The 18,076-nt window shown below is 42.8% G+C and overlaps 1 protein-coding gene across 5 annotated transcripts in view; it reads left to right on the forward strand.

Annotated features, from left to right (window-relative positions):
- The first annotated feature begins 246 nt into the window (after positions 1 to 246).
- Positions 247 to 18,076, forward strand: part of usp2a (ubiquitin specific peptidase 2a) — a 41,105-nt gene continuing 23,275 nt past the window's right edge. For 2 of the 5 annotated variants that reach the window (XM_010733246.3, XM_027280124.1), the window contains exons 1-3: positions 247 to 479; positions 2,901 to 3,018; positions 14,107 to 14,944. In XM_010733246.3, coding sequence (XP_010731548.2) covers positions 14,162 to 14,944 — 783 coding nt within the window. In that variant the 5' untranslated portion in view covers positions 247 to 479; positions 2,901 to 3,018; positions 14,107 to 14,161. Of the gene's footprint in view, positions 480 to 928; positions 1,055 to 2,057; positions 2,139 to 2,161; positions 2,246 to 2,900; positions 3,019 to 14,106; positions 14,945 to 18,076 lie in introns of those variants that run through there. The other 3 variants (XM_027280123.1, XM_010733247.3, XM_019268331.2) reach the window with 3 other exon arrangements.

An 18,076-nucleotide genomic window follows, 5' to 3' on the forward strand; every position in this document is an offset into this window, starting at 1 on the left:
TTCTTATTTCTGATGCTACTTGGACCACAAAGCTGACGCGAAACATGAACAAGTGTCCATCTTTCCCATGTGCCTGAACGCAGCATTTTTTCAATGAAAGAAATCTCTGATGTTTACGTTCATCACCATGGCGACGGTGTAGGAGGCGGTTCGCTGTTCTGGCTGGTGACGCTCACGGAGAGGTACGAACCAATCAAAAAGCAGCTCTGCTGCCGGACTGACGTCACCGTTAAAGCGAACAGAACCGTTACTTGGTTGCTGAACTCTACAACTGCAAAGGGACAGAAGGTATGGCTGAATACCGGCGTAGTCTTGATTAGTCCATGGCGGTGTAGTCTTCTGTCCAACATTATCGGCCAGTCTTCACGGCAACTTTATTCACAGTCTAAAAAGCAGCACAAAGCAGTCGTTAAGATAGTTTTTTTGGGGGGAGGGGGGCGTTTCGCTGCCCGTTTTGGACCGGGATGACCAACTGTGAGGTGAGTGAATGCAGTTAAACTAGCTTACCTTTATGCCACCGTAACCCTGACAGGTAGGCTACTGTACCGAAGCACAACGCCAAACTACCGCCAAGGTCTGGCTTGTCAAGAATGAATGTATTCCTTACCAGTCACCATGGAGCACATTTTTAGAAACCACAATGAACCACTAAAATATTCAGTATAAGCCATGACTGCGACACAGCTCTTTATTTCTGTGTAATTCAAGTTTTGAGGCACAAAAGCTGCCCTGCGTGTGTGTTCTCGAGGAAGAATAACATCCGAAATAAGTCTAAAAGTTCAGCTTTTTGTCGCTTATTCTGTTTGATATAGTTATGTTTGAGGCGTCCTGAAGAGTTCAAAGGTCGTAGCTGTCTTCTTGTCGGTGAAATGTGTGCGGTTCATCACTGAGCAGTGGCACATCTCGGCGCCGTGCTCTCCGTTAACACGCTGGCGTAACGCCGCCGCTGCTGTCCTGGCAACGCCGAGTTAGCTAGTAGTGCCGAGGCAGCTAAGCTGGTTAACTAACCAGTGCGTCACGTTCACCGAGGCTATAACACGAAGCCACCGCTCAGGTTAGTTAATACGACTCGTGTTAACTCTGTACTCCGCTTTCTTTCAGTCCGAGAGACTTGAGGACGGTTAAGTTTTCGCCGTGTCTCTCCTCTCCCGCCCCCCTTCGCGGACAGCACTCTGTCAGAGCTGCCCCGCTTCCATTACCGAGCTCCTCTCCCGGGGGGTCTGACCGCTTATCTAATCACATGTGGAGTAACGTTACCCATATACTCTGTGCGGACTCTATACACACGGTGATATTTGCCTCGTTGAGGTGTGTTCAGAGGCATTTAGAAAACGGCCGCACTGCAGTGCACCGACTATGGCTCCTGTGCCAGTGTCGTCCCATCTCCTCCTCCTGGTGTCATGTAATGCTATACCCCTCACAGAGAGCGAGCGAGCGAGCGTCCACCACAGGACTACGTCTGTCTTTTTCCATTGTCCTGCACACATACGTCAACTGTTCTCTGTGTCTGTGCAAGCAAATACTCGATTTTATGTGCTGATCTGCTCCTAATGCATGCATCAGTGTTGTTGTATGCAGCATATGTGTGGCCAGAATGGCACACTGTGATAAAATATGATTTTTAATTGTGAAGAAATTGATATTCTAGGTCACATAAAGAAATAGAATTAGTGACAATTAGTGTTTAAATTTCAATTTAAAAGCACATGTCCAGAGCCAACATATGCACACAGTATCTATGCCTTTTCCTGCAGTGGCACTATTATTACTGGAGGAATCCAGAGACGCCTGCGGGTGAATCATGATCCAGCGAAGCTTGCCACTCACTTCAGACTTTAATTTCTGTGAAAGCAGCAAATCTGCTGGCCAAAGCAGTGCGCTGGACTTGATGCTTACCCGGCTTGGCTTTATAAAAAGCCTTAATGCTAGTCCTTTAAAAGAAAACTGGAATACCACTGAGTGTTGAGTGACCTGTAGAGGTCATAGGCGTCTGCTATATTTACTGGCTCTGTAACTTGATCTGTGGCATTCTGGATCGCTGTGCTCATACTATCCTCTCACACTCTGGGACCACAGCCTCTCAAGTAGCACCCCATTGCTGTCTGTCTATTGGCCTGGCCAGCTCAGAAACAACAAGGGTGAGCCTCTTACAAACTAACTTAACCGCCTTCCTCCCTTTTCTTTCTTTAGGTTACCTGCTTGTCAGTTAAACGCCTACGGAGTTGGCTGTTTGCTCAGCTGTAGGGTACGTCTTCCACAAGAAGATAATGATAGAGGACGTGGAATAACAGAAAGTTTCAAGAAAGTTTTGGATTTTTCTAGCACGGGTAGACAAACTGTGAGCAACTCTCCGGGGTATCACCAGTTGAGTGAAAAAATGACCAGTAGCTGTGATGGTAGCTGTTGATCTTTGAAACAAGTGCTGAACGAGCCACATAATGAAGCTGTACAAGGAGGAGTCAACCTATCAACGTTTCTCCTTCCCTCAGCTTTATAATTGAGAAACTTTTTCCGGATTTGATAATACGAGCTGAAGGATGCATCATCAATCTTTAATAGTCGGACACAAAATCCGGAGAATGTGTTGCACCGGGGGCCTCCATGCTCACTTCATGCTGAACCTGTCTTCCGTACAGTCAACAGTTTGCTGAGACCAAACCAGATCAAGGAGACATTTATTGCTGCTATTTTTGTCACTTCTTAGACCTCTAGGCAATGTGATATTTCCCAAGTGCACCTTAATGCAACTAGATGTGCAACATGTGATGCTGGATGTATTTGCCTGTTTAGGATTACACTTATCTAAATCAAATTTCCCAGTCAACAGAAAAAAGATGTGTATGATGTTGATGTTTTGTATGGAATGGTATGTCATGTAACATGTCCGTGTGTTTCCACAGGACTGATCAGTGTCACAAAGCCTGTGTGTGTACACTGCAGGGTAGCAACAGTAGAATGAGCTGCCCCAGAGCCAACACAGTCTGCAGGGACTGACACACAGCGCTACAAATACGGCAGGTAACTACTTCACACACACACACACATACATACATATACACACAGCAGCTGTCTTCAGTATTCTTGCATTTTTTTACTTCATAGTACACCGTCACTGACTGCATGGTTCAGATGTATCGCAGCAAATTTGAGCAATTTCTTTCATAGTTATAAAAAGTTCTAAAATCAGCTTTTTTTTCAGGAGTGACTCACAGAAATAACTAAACTTAAAAGTTGATGCTGAGCGTCAGTTCCTTCTTAGTTTACAGCAGCACTGCCATGTAGACGTTCAGACTATGACACTAATAGGACGTTAAGATTGAGGTGTACACGGCTAAAAGGTTTTGATGATGTAAGTATCACTGGAAAACAACATTCAACAGTTGTGTTTGCACACATCAACACATATCCACTGCATGACACTCCGAAAGTGCCATGCGTCTGTCATTTAATGCAGTGATGGTAACATGTCCAGATTTCTAGTGGAGACCAGTTCATCTGATGGATTTGAGACAAAGCCAAAGACAACAAACAACTTTTTTTTAAAGACGTGAACTGATTTGGATTCTGTGAGATTATAGGAGGTTAGTGGAGAGAAGCAACAACAGCAAAAGTACGATCACCTTTACTTTGCAGCCTTGACCGTTGAACAGTCAGAAGTCCCTGCTCTGATGATCTGGAGGTCACAGGGCACAACAGTTCCTTTTAGGGATGCACCGAAAATTCGGCCACCGACCATTTTCGGCCGAAAATGGTCCAAAAGTGCATTTCGGCTTTCGGTGAAGTGGCCACACAGTGGACACATGCGAGGTGCGTTCAATGACCGTCGGAATGACTATGATGCGTTCATGAACGTGGGAAAAATGGAAATTCACCGGAAATATAATAAAACTAAATAGTATTTCTTTCAAGAACAAATTAACAGTGATTAAAACAACATGGGCTTTCTAACAGTATAAATGAAATAATAATTATACTAACTGGAAATTCTACTGGAATATTTGAAGGATATTAAATAAACATTTACTTTCTTTGAAAAAACATGTCTACAAATTTATTCTAGGCTATTTATGCAATAGTAAAAAAAATAGTGAAAAATGTAACAACCGCATTTCATATACGGTTTTCGGTATTCGGCCAACCATTTAATTTTTATTCAGTTTCAGTTTTGGCCGAAAATTTTCATTTCGGTGCATCCCTAGTTCCTTTTAATACAGACATGTAGTTACTTCTATTAAAAGTGAGCCAAAGGAGAAAAGAAGCAGGTGTAATGTATGATCTATTAATTTTCTTTATCAATTCAGTTTTATTTCTATAGAGCCAAATCATTTCGGGACAGTTTCCATATAAAGCGGGTCGAGGCTCTTCATAACATTATTACACAACGAATCCCACCATAAGCAAACACTTGTTGGCGGTGACAAAGAAAAACCCTGAGCAGAACCCGGCTTCTAGTGGTATCCATCTGTAATCTGCCATCAATAATAGAACTATGACTAATAAGGATGGTGATCATAATAATGATAATGAAAATGTCAATAATATTGGCAGTTGATGATCTATGTTTAGTTTTTCGTAAAAAAACTCACTGCACGGAACCAGCTGAAGTTAAGATAGAAAGGCAGGCAGGCAGAAAGTATTTCAATAGATGAAGCATAACTGTATAAGCACAGTACATGGTAGAGCTGTGATGCTAAACAGTGTTAGATTGTCCAACAGAAGGTTTTTGTAGTACATTGTTATCAGATTTATATGTTATTTTATGTTTTTTAACTCCCACACATTGATATCAATTAAACCTGACGTCACCAGACCTGTTTGCAAATGTGAATTTGTCAACAACCTCTCAGTTAATTTTCAATTTATGTAATTTGTGATCTAGCGTCATTGGTAGATTTAACATTCTTAATCCTGTCTGAAGTACAGTTCAGTTTGTTTAATAAATAAATAAATTATATAAATGAGAACAGGATCGCACCAAAATAGGATCTTTGTGGCACACCACATTTTTAAAGGGCTGATGATGAAACATGATCATTCGTGGAGACATGGAACGTTTGGTCTGGCAGGATTATCACTACTCGTATTTGGTTCCAGGTATCCCAGCCCACCTTCTGGGCCTAATGATGTCAGACGCTCACACCAGAATGTCCTTTGTGATATAAAGGAAAGTGCTGTCCTGTTGCTGGAAACTAAATTTGAATTTAGTATTAGTATAATAGTATTCTAGAATTTGTCCAGATGGAAATATTTATAAAATGTCATTCACAGTATAATTTTTTAGATCAGTGAAATCATCATTGCAAACAGACAGGAAGTAGGTGTGTTGAGAAGTGAAACTGTTCCATCAGTATGAATGAATCATTCAACCTCTGGTTGCTTTAAGCTACTTGTGTGTATCTAATGGGCCTCTCAGGATCACTCAGTGGAATGGCAGAGATTGATAGGTGTTTAAAATAATGATGGTATCTAATTGACCAAAATGATTAACTTAATGAATAAAGAATTATACCAGTCAGCTGCAGAGACTAGAGCATCAATCACTGCAGAGATTCAGACCTCTCTGAGGTCACTGCTGCTTTCATGGCCTCTTCTGTGAGTCGCCAACAGATGATGGTAATGATAAATGCTAATTGGCTGCTCCTCTTCAGGTTTCAGATTGTAAAAACTTGGTGGTATAGTGAAAAAAAACATAACAAGGAGCCCCAACACATATATCAGCTATCTGATGTTAGCTTATTTCAGACATATTGGTATCGATGTATATGTTATCTGATATATAATGCAGAAAGAAATGCTCGTATCCAGCGAAGCTCAGTGCGATAATACTGTGGCGAGCAGCACAGAGTAAGAGAGGAGCAGCAGTGTCATCTAGAATTTGTTAATAAAGTATATGTTAAATTATTTTACATGTAAAGGAATATTTAACCTGATTATTCATTGATATGTCTGTAAGATTGAACATAAAGTTACACATACAGCCTTCTGAGTACCTTTGCAAGTTCTGGAGTGGATTCCCTTGTGGCAGAAAATGCACAGTTGCAGTCTGAATACAGTGTTTTCAGGGTGTGAACTGTTTCTCAAAGTTTAATGAAGCATGTTGCAAAGTGATGGAAAATGAGAGGTGACGGGGCCGATACAGTCAGAGCTTTGGAAGGCACTGCTTGAAGAGCTACAAGCAAAATCATGGATATTTAATCAATTTCGTGGTTTTATGTGGCACTATGTGTTCCTACGCCAGCACTGCGCATTCCTGTAGCTCGTTTAATTTCTTCCTTTGTATCTAGCTGTAAATGTTGCATTATATACAGCATTGTACTGCCGCATACTAAGCTTGGCTAAGGGGGAAAGCAGAGGTGTTGAATGGCATCTAACCAGTATCTAGGGGAAGAGCTGGAGAAGGTTCAACTATGGCTCATCCGAATAGCCAAGCAGTCAAGCCTAGTTTTAATATGAAGCAGCTTGGACTAGTTGTAACGGGCAGAGAGGGAGGGCAGAGGCGTCAGTGTGGCCCTCACCGACATCACTAGGACTCTTATCTGCTCACATTTCAGGGTATATATAGCTCCCTGTAAGACCAAGCCAAACCCAGCGCCCCTCAGAGACCTCCTAATAAGCCCCCGTGTTGATTTTTAACATAATTCCCCATGAGAACAACACTTTCTACAATGTGTTAGTTTTTGTTTTTTTGGTCCAGTGTGTGTTTGTTTGTGCTGCTACAGCTGTTTTGGTTCATATTGTAGTGACGGTAATACTAGAATGTCCTGTGGATTTTTTAGGTGTCATAGAGAGGCCATCAAACAGAGTGAGCTGTTTCACTTTATAAGGTAACATGTCAGTATTGTGTTTCCAGCCCCCAAGTAGCAAAATGATCTATGAATGCAGGTGTAAACTGCCACGGTTTACTACATGGCTGTCAGAACAGCTCATCCTGGGGTGTTGATTAATAGTGACAATGATAATATTGTTACTTAGAGAACGAAATAATCTGATTTGATCTAACTGACACTGTTTGTGATGTGGTTTATCTGCCACATGGTAAATACTGCAATAATATATAGCTTGGTTAAATGACCACCTACATCTCTGATTAGTTCATCAGGAATAAGTCTGGTGTTGTGCTCATTGACAGCTGTTTCCCCAGCTTAAAACAGAGTTTATAGATAGGATTAAGAATAAGGATATAATCCTTGTTCGCTAGCTAGATATGTAGTGACAGCCACAAAAAACGGGGCAGACAAATGGCTGAAAAACAGTGAGTTTGAATGTGGATTAGATATGTGTTCCTCCACAATGACTGACAGGTGGAGCCTACTGTCTTTGTCAAACCTTTATTTAACCTATTTTCTTGTTCAGCTTAATTTATTGATTTGATGAGGTCTGTAGAGAGAGGTGTGGACTAAGGGAGGTGAAAGAAATCCAACAATCCACTCTGATCATCAGTCACACTGCTCGCCTTGAAGCTGCACTGACTCAGCCGAGGGTGAGCGTAGCGTTCACTACACACGGACGCACATACTCTCACTCCAAATCACCAGAGAGCATCAGTGCCGATGTTACGTTCACGGAAGCACACTTGTACAGCACTTACCGATACAGCTCTGCTCTCTAATAGGCCAGGGGGAGACCTAGGAGGACAGTATGTACTGTCAGAGATCTGACTCACTGACTGATTAAAATGATGGATTTGGTCTGACGCACAAGCACACGGCCAACAAGTACAAACAGATTTGTCTATGATAATGCTGTATTTAGTTCATCTTATGGTTACAATATTTTAGAATGGATACATTCAAACCTAGCATTTCTGTCTTTTTAGTACTAAGTTACTTTTCTGTAGTTTCAGATCCTTAAAATCAAGTTATTAGCTTTTTCCAACTTCCAGTATTCAATAGGTTGATACGAGCAGTGAGAGCAAACCAAAACTTTAAAGTTGCGGTCCATAAAACCAAAACAATGAGCTGAAAGGTGCTAAAACATTGAGCTGAGGGGAACTGCAGGGTCGAGTTATATTTATCTGTGGGTGGCTACAGGCGACCCCTTTTACATTTTACATAATCATTTTATTCCATTTTAATGATAAAAATACTGAATAGTGCAGCTTTAAAATTAAAAGTTAGTGACTCTGTGTATAGCGTTTGTGTAAATTAAGATTGTGACCACTATCTTCTTTAGTTCTGTTAGTTGTTTTCTCTTGTTTTTGTCCTTGTCTTTAGATTGCTCTTAAATCCAGTTCCAGGTAGTGAAAGTGAGGTTCCCTAAAAGTTCTTAGCTTGGTTTCCTGAAACCTGCCCAGTAAGTGAAACCCCATCTCTCCAGCTCTTTGCCAAGGATTGCCAGCAGTCAGCTGCTAAAATCCTCTCTTCCACTGCACTCATGCAGTCACTTTTGCCACTCTGTCGACAGCTCTCTTAATACAGATTTAGAAGACGCTTGGCAGGCCAACCAGCTCTTGCATAGTCGTACAGTGTTGTATTTTCACATTGCTATGCTTTCATTTTGCCCTCTCATATTTGAGTCTATTTTATCCTGTTTCCAGCAGTGCAGAGGAACATTAGGCAGATCTATTTTTCATTTCTTTGTTTTATTTTTTAGATGAAGGAAAGAAATTCAGAGCATTAAGTGCAGCCGCTGGCCTGTAGCTCTGATAGTAAGTGTACATTTTCTATGAAATATGCCCCGCTGCTACTTTTATTTCTTTTAATGCGTCGGTAGCAAGCAAACAAAGGCACCGTTGCCATGGTAGCTATGGTAACCACTGGTTAGCACAACCTCAGGGGAGGCTGAAAATGCAGAGTAGCCAGTGCAAACTTGTGTGTGTGCGTGTGTGTGTGTGTGTTTGTGCCGCATGCTCGCACCTGTGCGTGTGTTGTTGTTGTTTCCGTGGAGACATCTCTTCTCACAAGCAAAATCCATAGTTCGCTATCATCTTATCAATCCTGTGTCCTTGTTGTGTGGTGTTACTCCCACGGGTGTGACTTGCTGTTTGCACTTCACTCTGAGCAGCTCGCCCACTAGGCTAGTCCGAGCTTGTTTCACTCAGCTGCCCTGGGTCTTTGGCTGTGACACAGATGTGGGGATACAGAGGGCTATGCATGAGGCAGTTAGAGTGAGGTTTAAAGGCCAAGGTGATGCAGTTGGGGGTTGTACAAGCAACCTTTACTGGAGGGTTGTAGAAATCCAACATATCATAGGGCCTCAGATAAACACCAGAAAAAAACATAGGCCTTCATATGACAACAACTGCTCTTTGTTGTCAATGATGTGTATTGTGGACTGTAAATTTGAAAGGCACTTCAGTGAAGAGCCATGTTTATACCAGGGTCTTACTGACAGTTCTGTCAGAGAAAACACAACTCATGGTGCAGCGGATCATCCAGGATTCTCACTGTAATTTCACCCACACATATTTTTTTTATCTGCGTGTTTACACAGGGTGAGGAGTCAGACGATGAAGGCTTGAGTGAGAGTGATGATGAGGATGTGGTGGTCTTAGCAGCTGCAGCTTTGTAAGTCAGTGGACTTTGCAGCAACGGCTTCAAAGTTGGGTATAACCGGCTTTTAAAAAGCTGCTTGGCTCGTGTCCCCACTGCGTTCAGGTGTCAAATTACCAAAACTATGTGCACTGCAAAAAATGATCTGGAGGGAAGTTTTGGGTTGGGGTGGTGTAGTAGTGGAGTCTGTTCGCATTACTGTACATTCAATATAAATGTAATGGATGCAGGAATTCTGAATGTTGAAGGCAACGTGGAAATAAACATGAGAACACGGGAGCCTGATTTTTGTGGCCACTGCTGATGTTGATTTATTTTTTTTAATTTTTTTTAAATATCCACATAACATAAACAAACATTTTAGATTTTTGTTGGCTGTCGTCGATTCATCAGTTAGCCTCAAAAACACCAAATTCCACTCCTGAATATAACTCTGTTATAATGCCAATGACAGCATAAAGAATGGACAGTGTATCTGTGGCGTCACTCACAGGTTTCCAAAGAACCTTTGTGAAGCGCAGAGTGTGGTGGCTCTCTGAGCTAATCTAAAAATACGCAAAGACGTGGATCATTGACGGACCTAAGGCGGGCTAAATGACGCCTGGGTGCCATCTGTAATGGCACTTCCCTGTCAATCAAAGCAGCCACACTGGTAATAATGCATAACTTTAAGATTTAATAGAATTTGAAGAGGTGAGTTCTATAAAAATCCACCCTCAGTACAGTTTTTTACTGGAAATTAGCTGTAAACATGTTGTGAAGTTGGACATTTTAACATGGGGACTTACAGAGACTGACTCGTTCTGTAGCCAGCCTCAAGTGGCCGTTTGAGGAACTGCAGTTTTTGCCACCTCTGCGTTGGCTTCTTTTCACACCAGCCATGGAGGTTTCCACTTGCATAATACGTGTTAGAGTTACAGTATCTTATATCACCTCTTTTAATCTTTGTCTTGATGGCAGTTATTGTGGGATTATTCTTTCATGATTTGTCAGGTGTTAAACAGAATTTGCATGCTGGTTTGAATAAATCTGTTCAGTGGCTAGAGAAGGACAAAAACACAGAAATGCAAGATCTCCCCCGTGTCCCCTCACCCTCGAGCTGTACATATGTTGGCTGTGTTTCAGCAGAATCTGTGGGTGTCACCGTCTAACAGCCAAAAACCTCAGCTAATCAGCTTCATCGGGACTGTGTGAGTAGGATTTGATCAGATTTGACTGACAGTTGCCAGGCAACAAAATCAAACAACCCCGCAGTTGTTCTGTTTCGATCTTGATTAATGCATCAGCGTGTCACATCGCCTCTTTCCAACTGAGCCACGCCCTCTGTCATGTGAAAAACTGTTGGAATGTTGGAAGAAAATTGGGTGTTTTTGAAGGACCACATAATCATAATAAGAGTTCAGTCAGTGTTCATTACATTGTTACACCACTGCAATTTGGTGTGTTTAAGTGCGTTTGTGTGGTGCTGCCTCAAACTGGTTCATACAGCATCAGTAAATCTAGCTCTGTATAAAGGACAGGGTTGTTTCTGTGGACTCATAGTGTGCCCAGAACCAGAATTAAAGTGCTGTAGCTGAGCTCACAGTGGGTTGTCGGTGCTTTCACTCACCAGTGAGGGGAGCTACAGTGCATGCATTCATATGCTGATCTCCTTTAGTCTTAAAGAGAAGGATGTCTTGGGGTTTATTTGTCTCCATGCCCGGTGACTCAACCCATGGCATGAGTTGTTTATCTGTTCAGCCTCCTGCCACGCTGCCCAAGCGTTTGTAATTTTCTGGCTCCAGTAACTGAGCGAAGTGTTGGTGGAGAGTAAATCCAGATCCAGGCGCACTCCTCGTCAGAAAACCAAAATAACCCTCCAAAGTACCAGCACTGGCAGAGTCTAGAAACAAACCATGTACATGGACTAAGCCTGGCTTTAGCTGGATGACTTCAAACAAGGCCAGCTTCTTGGTGCTGTTGGCCCGGCTGGCTTAGCAGTACTCAACCGTACGGCCACAGCCGCCTGGCCTGCCTCTGTGTGTTTTGGCCAACAGTGTGCGTTGGCCTGTCTCCAGCACGCTGCCTGTCTGCCTACTCCAGATCCATATGCTGAATTATTGATAGACCTGTGGTCACAGAGAGAGAGAGGGAGAGGGAGAAAGCGATAGAGACCCAGAAGGAAGGGAAATTACACTGGGGAGAAGTAGGTGCTCTCGGGGGGGAGAAGGTGGGGGAGAGAGCAAGGGAGGAGAGGGAGCAAGTAAGAGACAGATTAGAGAAATAGGAGCCTCTTTCACTGAACTCAACACGGATCAGCAACACCAGATACTTTTATTTATTCAGACGCTGCTGTGCATGTGAACAAGAGCTTGTCTCTGCGTCGGCCGCCGCAGGAACACACTGTGCAGCCTGCACGGCTTTACCTCCAACACCCAGCTGGACGACACCCAGCCGTGAGAGACACACTCTATACCAAGAACCAGGCGGAGGAAGGGTGGGCTGGTGTAGTGCAAAAGAGGGGATTTGCAATTTGATATGTTGAAACAGTCGGGAGAGAGATTCCGTATTTCTGTCTTCTTGGTTTTAGAGCAGGGGTTGGGAGAAGTAGAAGATGCTGCGCCTAAATGGTGTATCAGCAAGCATGCTAGCTAGTGCTAATTGTATCACTACAGATCTGTCTCTACTGGATTGTAAATCACGTTCCACAGAGTTGCGTGATAAGGGCACACATCACGCTGGTATAGTATCCATGTTGTTGGCCTCTCTTTGCTATGCTTGGATGCCACAGGCTTAGGTAACCTGTAAAAGCCTGTAGATAGGCAGTACAGACCATAATGCAGGGTTTCTGTGTCACTGGGCCCGAGATAGACTCACAGCCACGTGCACAGCCTTGTATACAGTGTTCCAGTTTGATTTGTTCCAGTCGAGAGCAATAAAAGTGTAACAATGAAAAATTAAAGAGGCTCTCCACTGATTTTACATGTATGATTTTATAGTCACAGGAAGTGCTGCTCAGCCTGTGGAAACTATTAAATGATATCTGCTGCATCTCTGAAGAACTTTAGCTCTGAGAAAAGTCACATCACTTGAGTACTTTTGGTTCAGGCTTGGAAACTACACATTTATGTGCAACCATCCACACTATCACAAAAAAACAGAATTTTTCTTAGAAACTGACTCACAAAACAACCTAACACATTGTCATGAAACACGTTTAGCACCAGGGATGAAAGTTCTAAAGGACATGCGGGTGGTTCAGAGCCTCCACTCTTCTGTTTATGTCCACTTCCGTTAGTAAACTATAAATATCAAGGCTGTCCTCCATGTTTCCACAGACCACATTGGACTAATCAAAGTTATTTTAACTATCTATTAACAAACAACACACCTGAGGTGACTCATATATATATACACACACACACACACACACATTATATACACATTATATGAAAACACGGTTCACCTTCAGGACAATCCAAAATGTAACATTTTGGCAGAGTTACATCTCCCAGTACAAGTTTTGACTATAGATTATAACATAATTTTATAAGTCCTCATTAAAGCCTCAAGGTTGTAGAGCACCATCCCTGAGAGAGATCAGCAGCTTCAACACCCAGAAAACAAAAAGCAGAGACAGTCTGACATGCCACAGGATGATTCACATCCTCGCACATAATTCCACTTGTGCCATGTTTTAGGTTCAAAGAGTTTTTTGCCTGATCTTGATCAAACTCTGATGAAAAAACTCTGATGATAAACTCTGATGATAAAAACACTTTGTATTAATAGAATTGTTACACTGGAACACTATTGTCAGATGGGACAAAATGTTTTTGTAGTGAGGCCAGCACCATCTGTCTGAGGCTGGGAGGCTCATATCAACAAACTACATATTTGAACAAGAAGTCTGCTTTAAAAACCAGGAGCTCTGGTGGCTCACCTGGTTGGAGTGTGGGCAAGTTGCCCCCCTCTCTCTCTCCATGGTTTCCTGTCTATCTTAGGCTGTCAGTGTCCATGAAAGAAATACAGTCTGCCATGGCGTCTTTCGTGATGACACCACAAGGAGCTGCCTGAGTGAGAAATAAACTGACTTTAAAGTTTGAAAAAATACCATTATCTTTATGGAGTGGAGACATTTCAGATCAATTTGCACTCACTACTCAACCACAACTTTGTTGACGATTAAAGGAGACTTGATGTTCACTCAGATAAATCATAGAAATGATGGAAGTTGATTTCGATAAAGTAGTGCACTGAATGGAGGATAATGGCTGCCTTTAGCATGAGAGTAAAAAAAACTGTGTAGTGTGCTTTGGAAATGGAGTGCAGTAATATAAAAGTAGTATAAAATGGGTAGAAACATGAAAGACTGCTGATTTAATGTGAGTGTGAGTTAGGGTCAGTGCTTGGTATTTGGTAATGTGTTACACAGAATATACCACTTTATGATATTATGCCAAAAAGGTGGAAGTTTTCTCGTCAGTGATGCACATTCTTGACTTATGTTGTGTCTTTAAAACCAGATTAATCCTGAGTAGCGAGGATAAACGATGCCCTAACTGCTGCCTCCATTGAGTGTAGGTATTGATTTGATTGTTGCTGATGAACTAATACTTGTGTCTTTTTCCTGTAGTCGATGCAGTCTTCCAGAGGCTCTCCCTCCCTGTGGCTGAGAAACCAGCAGCAGCATGTCCCGCGTCTCCTCAACCGCCAAGCGCTACGCTGGCCCCTCCTACACCAGCCACTACAGCTCCTACAGCTCCTCCCTGACCCCGGGCCTTAGCTCCTACAGCGAGCGGGACAGGCTGTCCACCTACAAGTCCCCATCGACCTCTTCCTCAGGTTACTCTTCCTCCAGCTTTCTGAGCAGCTCCGCCGCCCGCAGCCGCAACTACAGCACCTCCTCAGACCCCGACCGAGACCGGGGTCGAACCATCCCACGCACCGACATCCTCGGAAGCAGCAGCAGCAGCAGCCGCCGGAGCGAGAGCCTCAGTAGAACCCCCGTCAAGAGCTATGGGGGGTCAGGGCTGAGTGGGGGGTCGACCTACACCGGGTACAGTTCCTATTCTTCGTCCTCAGCCCAGTCCAGCTACCTCTCCTCACCGGTGGCCTCCAGCATCTCGCTCAACCGACGAAAATCTGTATCCCAGAGTGACTTGAGCAGGGACCTGGCCTCTCTGGGGCTCAGTGACACCTCCTCCTCTTCCTCTACCCCGTCCTCTTCCACCAGTGCCCTGCGGAGCTACCGCAATCGGACCAGCGATGTAGCCAACTCGTATGGCACCAGCTCCCGTTTGGGCTACACGGGCCTGTCGCGGAGCTCTACTCAGGAGGCCCTCTCGCGGAGCTCCACCCAGGAGGCCTTCAGCAGCAGCAGCAGTAGCAGCAGCAGCAGCAAAGCATACAGCTCTTCGACGTGGGAGCCGAGCAGTAACGGGCTGTCCAACTCCCCCACCAGGGACTCCACGGTAAGAGAACATCCCCTGTTCTTGCACTCGCTGGCTTGAAGCTTGCTGCTTTTACTGAGGATGTACTGCTCCAGAGGGATCAATATCTAGGGGGCTGAGTAAGCCTGAATGGAGTCATAGCTGCATTCGACACCATAGAGGCACACTGGTTTCATTGCTTTACTTTCACACACACACACAATAAAGCCCCATAATGCTTTGTGGCTTGTGATAGTACTGTTTTTTTATCAAATGGGGGCACTGTTGCTCAAATTAATCCCAATGCACTTGAAGTCACGGTCCATGTCACACTTTCTCACATGCCTTTAACATGTTCATACACTGTTTGATCCATTCAATCTAAAACTTACCATATGTGTCTGATTATTCGAACACAATAAGAGACCAGTGACATGCGAATGTGAGTCATTATTCCAGTGTACGTAAGTGCTCGTGGTCATTTGACAAATGAGCTCTTAGCATGGACACCTGACCCATTCTAACCTAGCAATTAGCTATCTTATGCTTCTCAGAAGGAGCTGCTTGGTTATGATGAGGTACACCCGCAGGCCACTAGCCTCGTCTCTGAGCTCAGTATTAATGACCCGAGCTTCCTCTATGCGGGTCAGGAAGCACAACTGACCCATTTCCACTTAGGATTAGTCGCCATAACCGCTTACATGAATGGACGAGGGTGGGGAGAATGGAGGAGAGAATTAGGGTAAATTTAGGTGAAACTTTTTTTTTTCTTAGTTGAAAGTGCTTTTCAGTGCGTTTAGAGGACTTTATTCTGATTCAAATATAATGAAACACACTTTTCAATCAGTGGAAAGTTTTCATTTAATTAATGCTTTATGAGTACCACTTTAGGTAAAACATCGTTATTATTGGCCTCCGTGAACATAATGTGTCAGACTGAAGTGACGACCACAAGTCCACTGACATTCCTCTGAAACAGCACTAAAAGGAAGGCCCAGAAATTAAGAAAATTAATACTATAATTACTATAATTAATACTGTAATAATAAATATTACCAATTCTGGTAAAATTTGTGCTTGTGTCTCATTCTGGTTGTGACAATCTGCTAATTTTCTATCATTGTAAAGGGAAAATTTTATGGCTTTGACAAATGAAACATTTAAAGTTGTCACATTTGGCTTTGGGAAAATGTAATCGGCATTTGTCTTTCATTATTTCCTGATATTATATTGACAAAACAACAAATCGGTTAATTGGGAAAACAATCAGTTGATCAGTTGATTGATAATAAAAATAATTGTTTGTTGCAGCCATGCACAAACTTATCCAAGCTGATTTATTAAAAATGTACCAGAGAGTGAGTTCAGCCCATTTTTACATCATTTCAACAAAAGACAAACATTATAAACTTGACATTTATCGCTGGATATTGCTCACATTACATTGTGCAGGCATTTCTGTGCCCAACATATGCTGTACTCTTTGTTGTCTAGGTAACATTCAAGTCTTTTAGACCCAAGTGTTTCAGTACCAGTATCATTTATAAAGAGGCGCTCTTGCTTATTCTAACCTATTAGACTTCCCCCCGGGTTCAAAGTGGGTGCTGCTATGCTGGGAATTATGTGAGGTCACCAGGCACCACGTACTAATCCGAGTGTCTGTACACACCCACCCAGCCAAAAAGGTTTAGTCAGGCAAATTCATGAAAATCACCCCTTTGTGTGTGTGGTGTGTGTGTGCAGGGTCAGCCTCCTGAAAACACTGCATAATTAGTCGACAGACAGACTTCATGCTGAATGATATACCGTGTGCTGTTACCCTCATGACACACATGGACTTGCCGTGTGCCCTCCGATGTCTCTAGCATGTGGAATAAGATAGGGTTAACAATATTAAGTAACTGGTCTTGTGGTGAAGCTGCATGCTGTCATCACGAGGTATACAGAGAAAAAAAAAAACTCAGCTGTACATTTTCTAATCAGTCAGGTGCTCCACTTTAGCTCCATTCAGAAATGGATTACCGTGACCTGAGACACCAAGAGTCAAACGCGTTCGCTTTATCGCCAGAAAATATAACCAAGCCTATCCTCCAGTGGAACTGGCAAGCTTGAACTTGACTTCTATTCTTATTTAATCTATCAAGTAATCAACACCTATCCATCATGCACGGGTCGAGAAGCGTAGGGCTTTAACTTGAAGTCAGCAGCTGGGCTATTTGTACTGTTAATTAACCTCAGTCCTTTGTTCTCCAGGCACATCTTCCCACAGGGCTCTGCGTCTGCAATGATAAACATTTTAAGGCACAGTCCGCAGAAAGCAGCTTTAGTCAGGATCCTGTTTGAGTTCATAATGGTAATGTGTAGTGCTGAACACTTGGACAGTTGAAATGAGACAAGAAACCACTGTGGCCACAAGTGACCATGGAATAGTGGTTAGTTTAGTGAAGAAGTATTCAGATCAGTTAAGTGACTCAGAAATATCCTTTCTACTATCTATCTAGGGTTTGCTAACATTAGATAACAGTAACCACCATAAGCTACTTGTCCTACCGGACCAAGTATGGGCAAAAGTTCTTAAGTGTGCATGAATTTGTAAGAGATCAGAAAAATCATATAATTTAGTTGTCATTCTGTATAATATAACCATATATTATTTTATGGATGGTTAGGTGGTTATTTTCCATCTGGGAGAGGTTGCCAGGCAACAAGCAGAGACTGGAGAATTGTTTTTGCACTTCAGCTTTTGTACAAACAAGATGTAACGTGTTAATTAGTGAACTTAAGAGGTGTTGCTAAAATGATCTTTTGTTACATTTGGGCAGAGCCAGGTTAGCTGTTTCCCCCACGTTTCCTGGTCTTCATGCTAAGCTAAGCTAACTAGCTGCTGGCTCCAGCCACATATTTAGCACACAGGCGTGAGAGCGGTATCACTCCTCTCATCAAACTCTTGGAAAGTTCAAGAAAGCATATAAAGCATATTTTCAATCATGTCAAGCTGTTTCTTTACGTAAAATCAACTTTGATGATTATTTGTCATAATTTTAAACATTTTATAGATCAAACAATGAATGCACTAATCACATAATAATCATTAGCTGCAACCCTAGATTGTGTTTGATTTGGATGGATGGTGCCAGTAAACTCCACCCATAGAGCGCTCAGTCAGCAGTTCCT

This window comes from Larimichthys crocea, chromosome VII, assembly GCF_000972845.2.
Source record: "Larimichthys crocea isolate SSNF chromosome VII, L_crocea_2.0, whole genome shotgun sequence".
NCBI classification, from domain to species: domain Eukaryota; kingdom Metazoa; phylum Chordata; class Actinopteri; family Sciaenidae; genus Larimichthys; species Larimichthys crocea.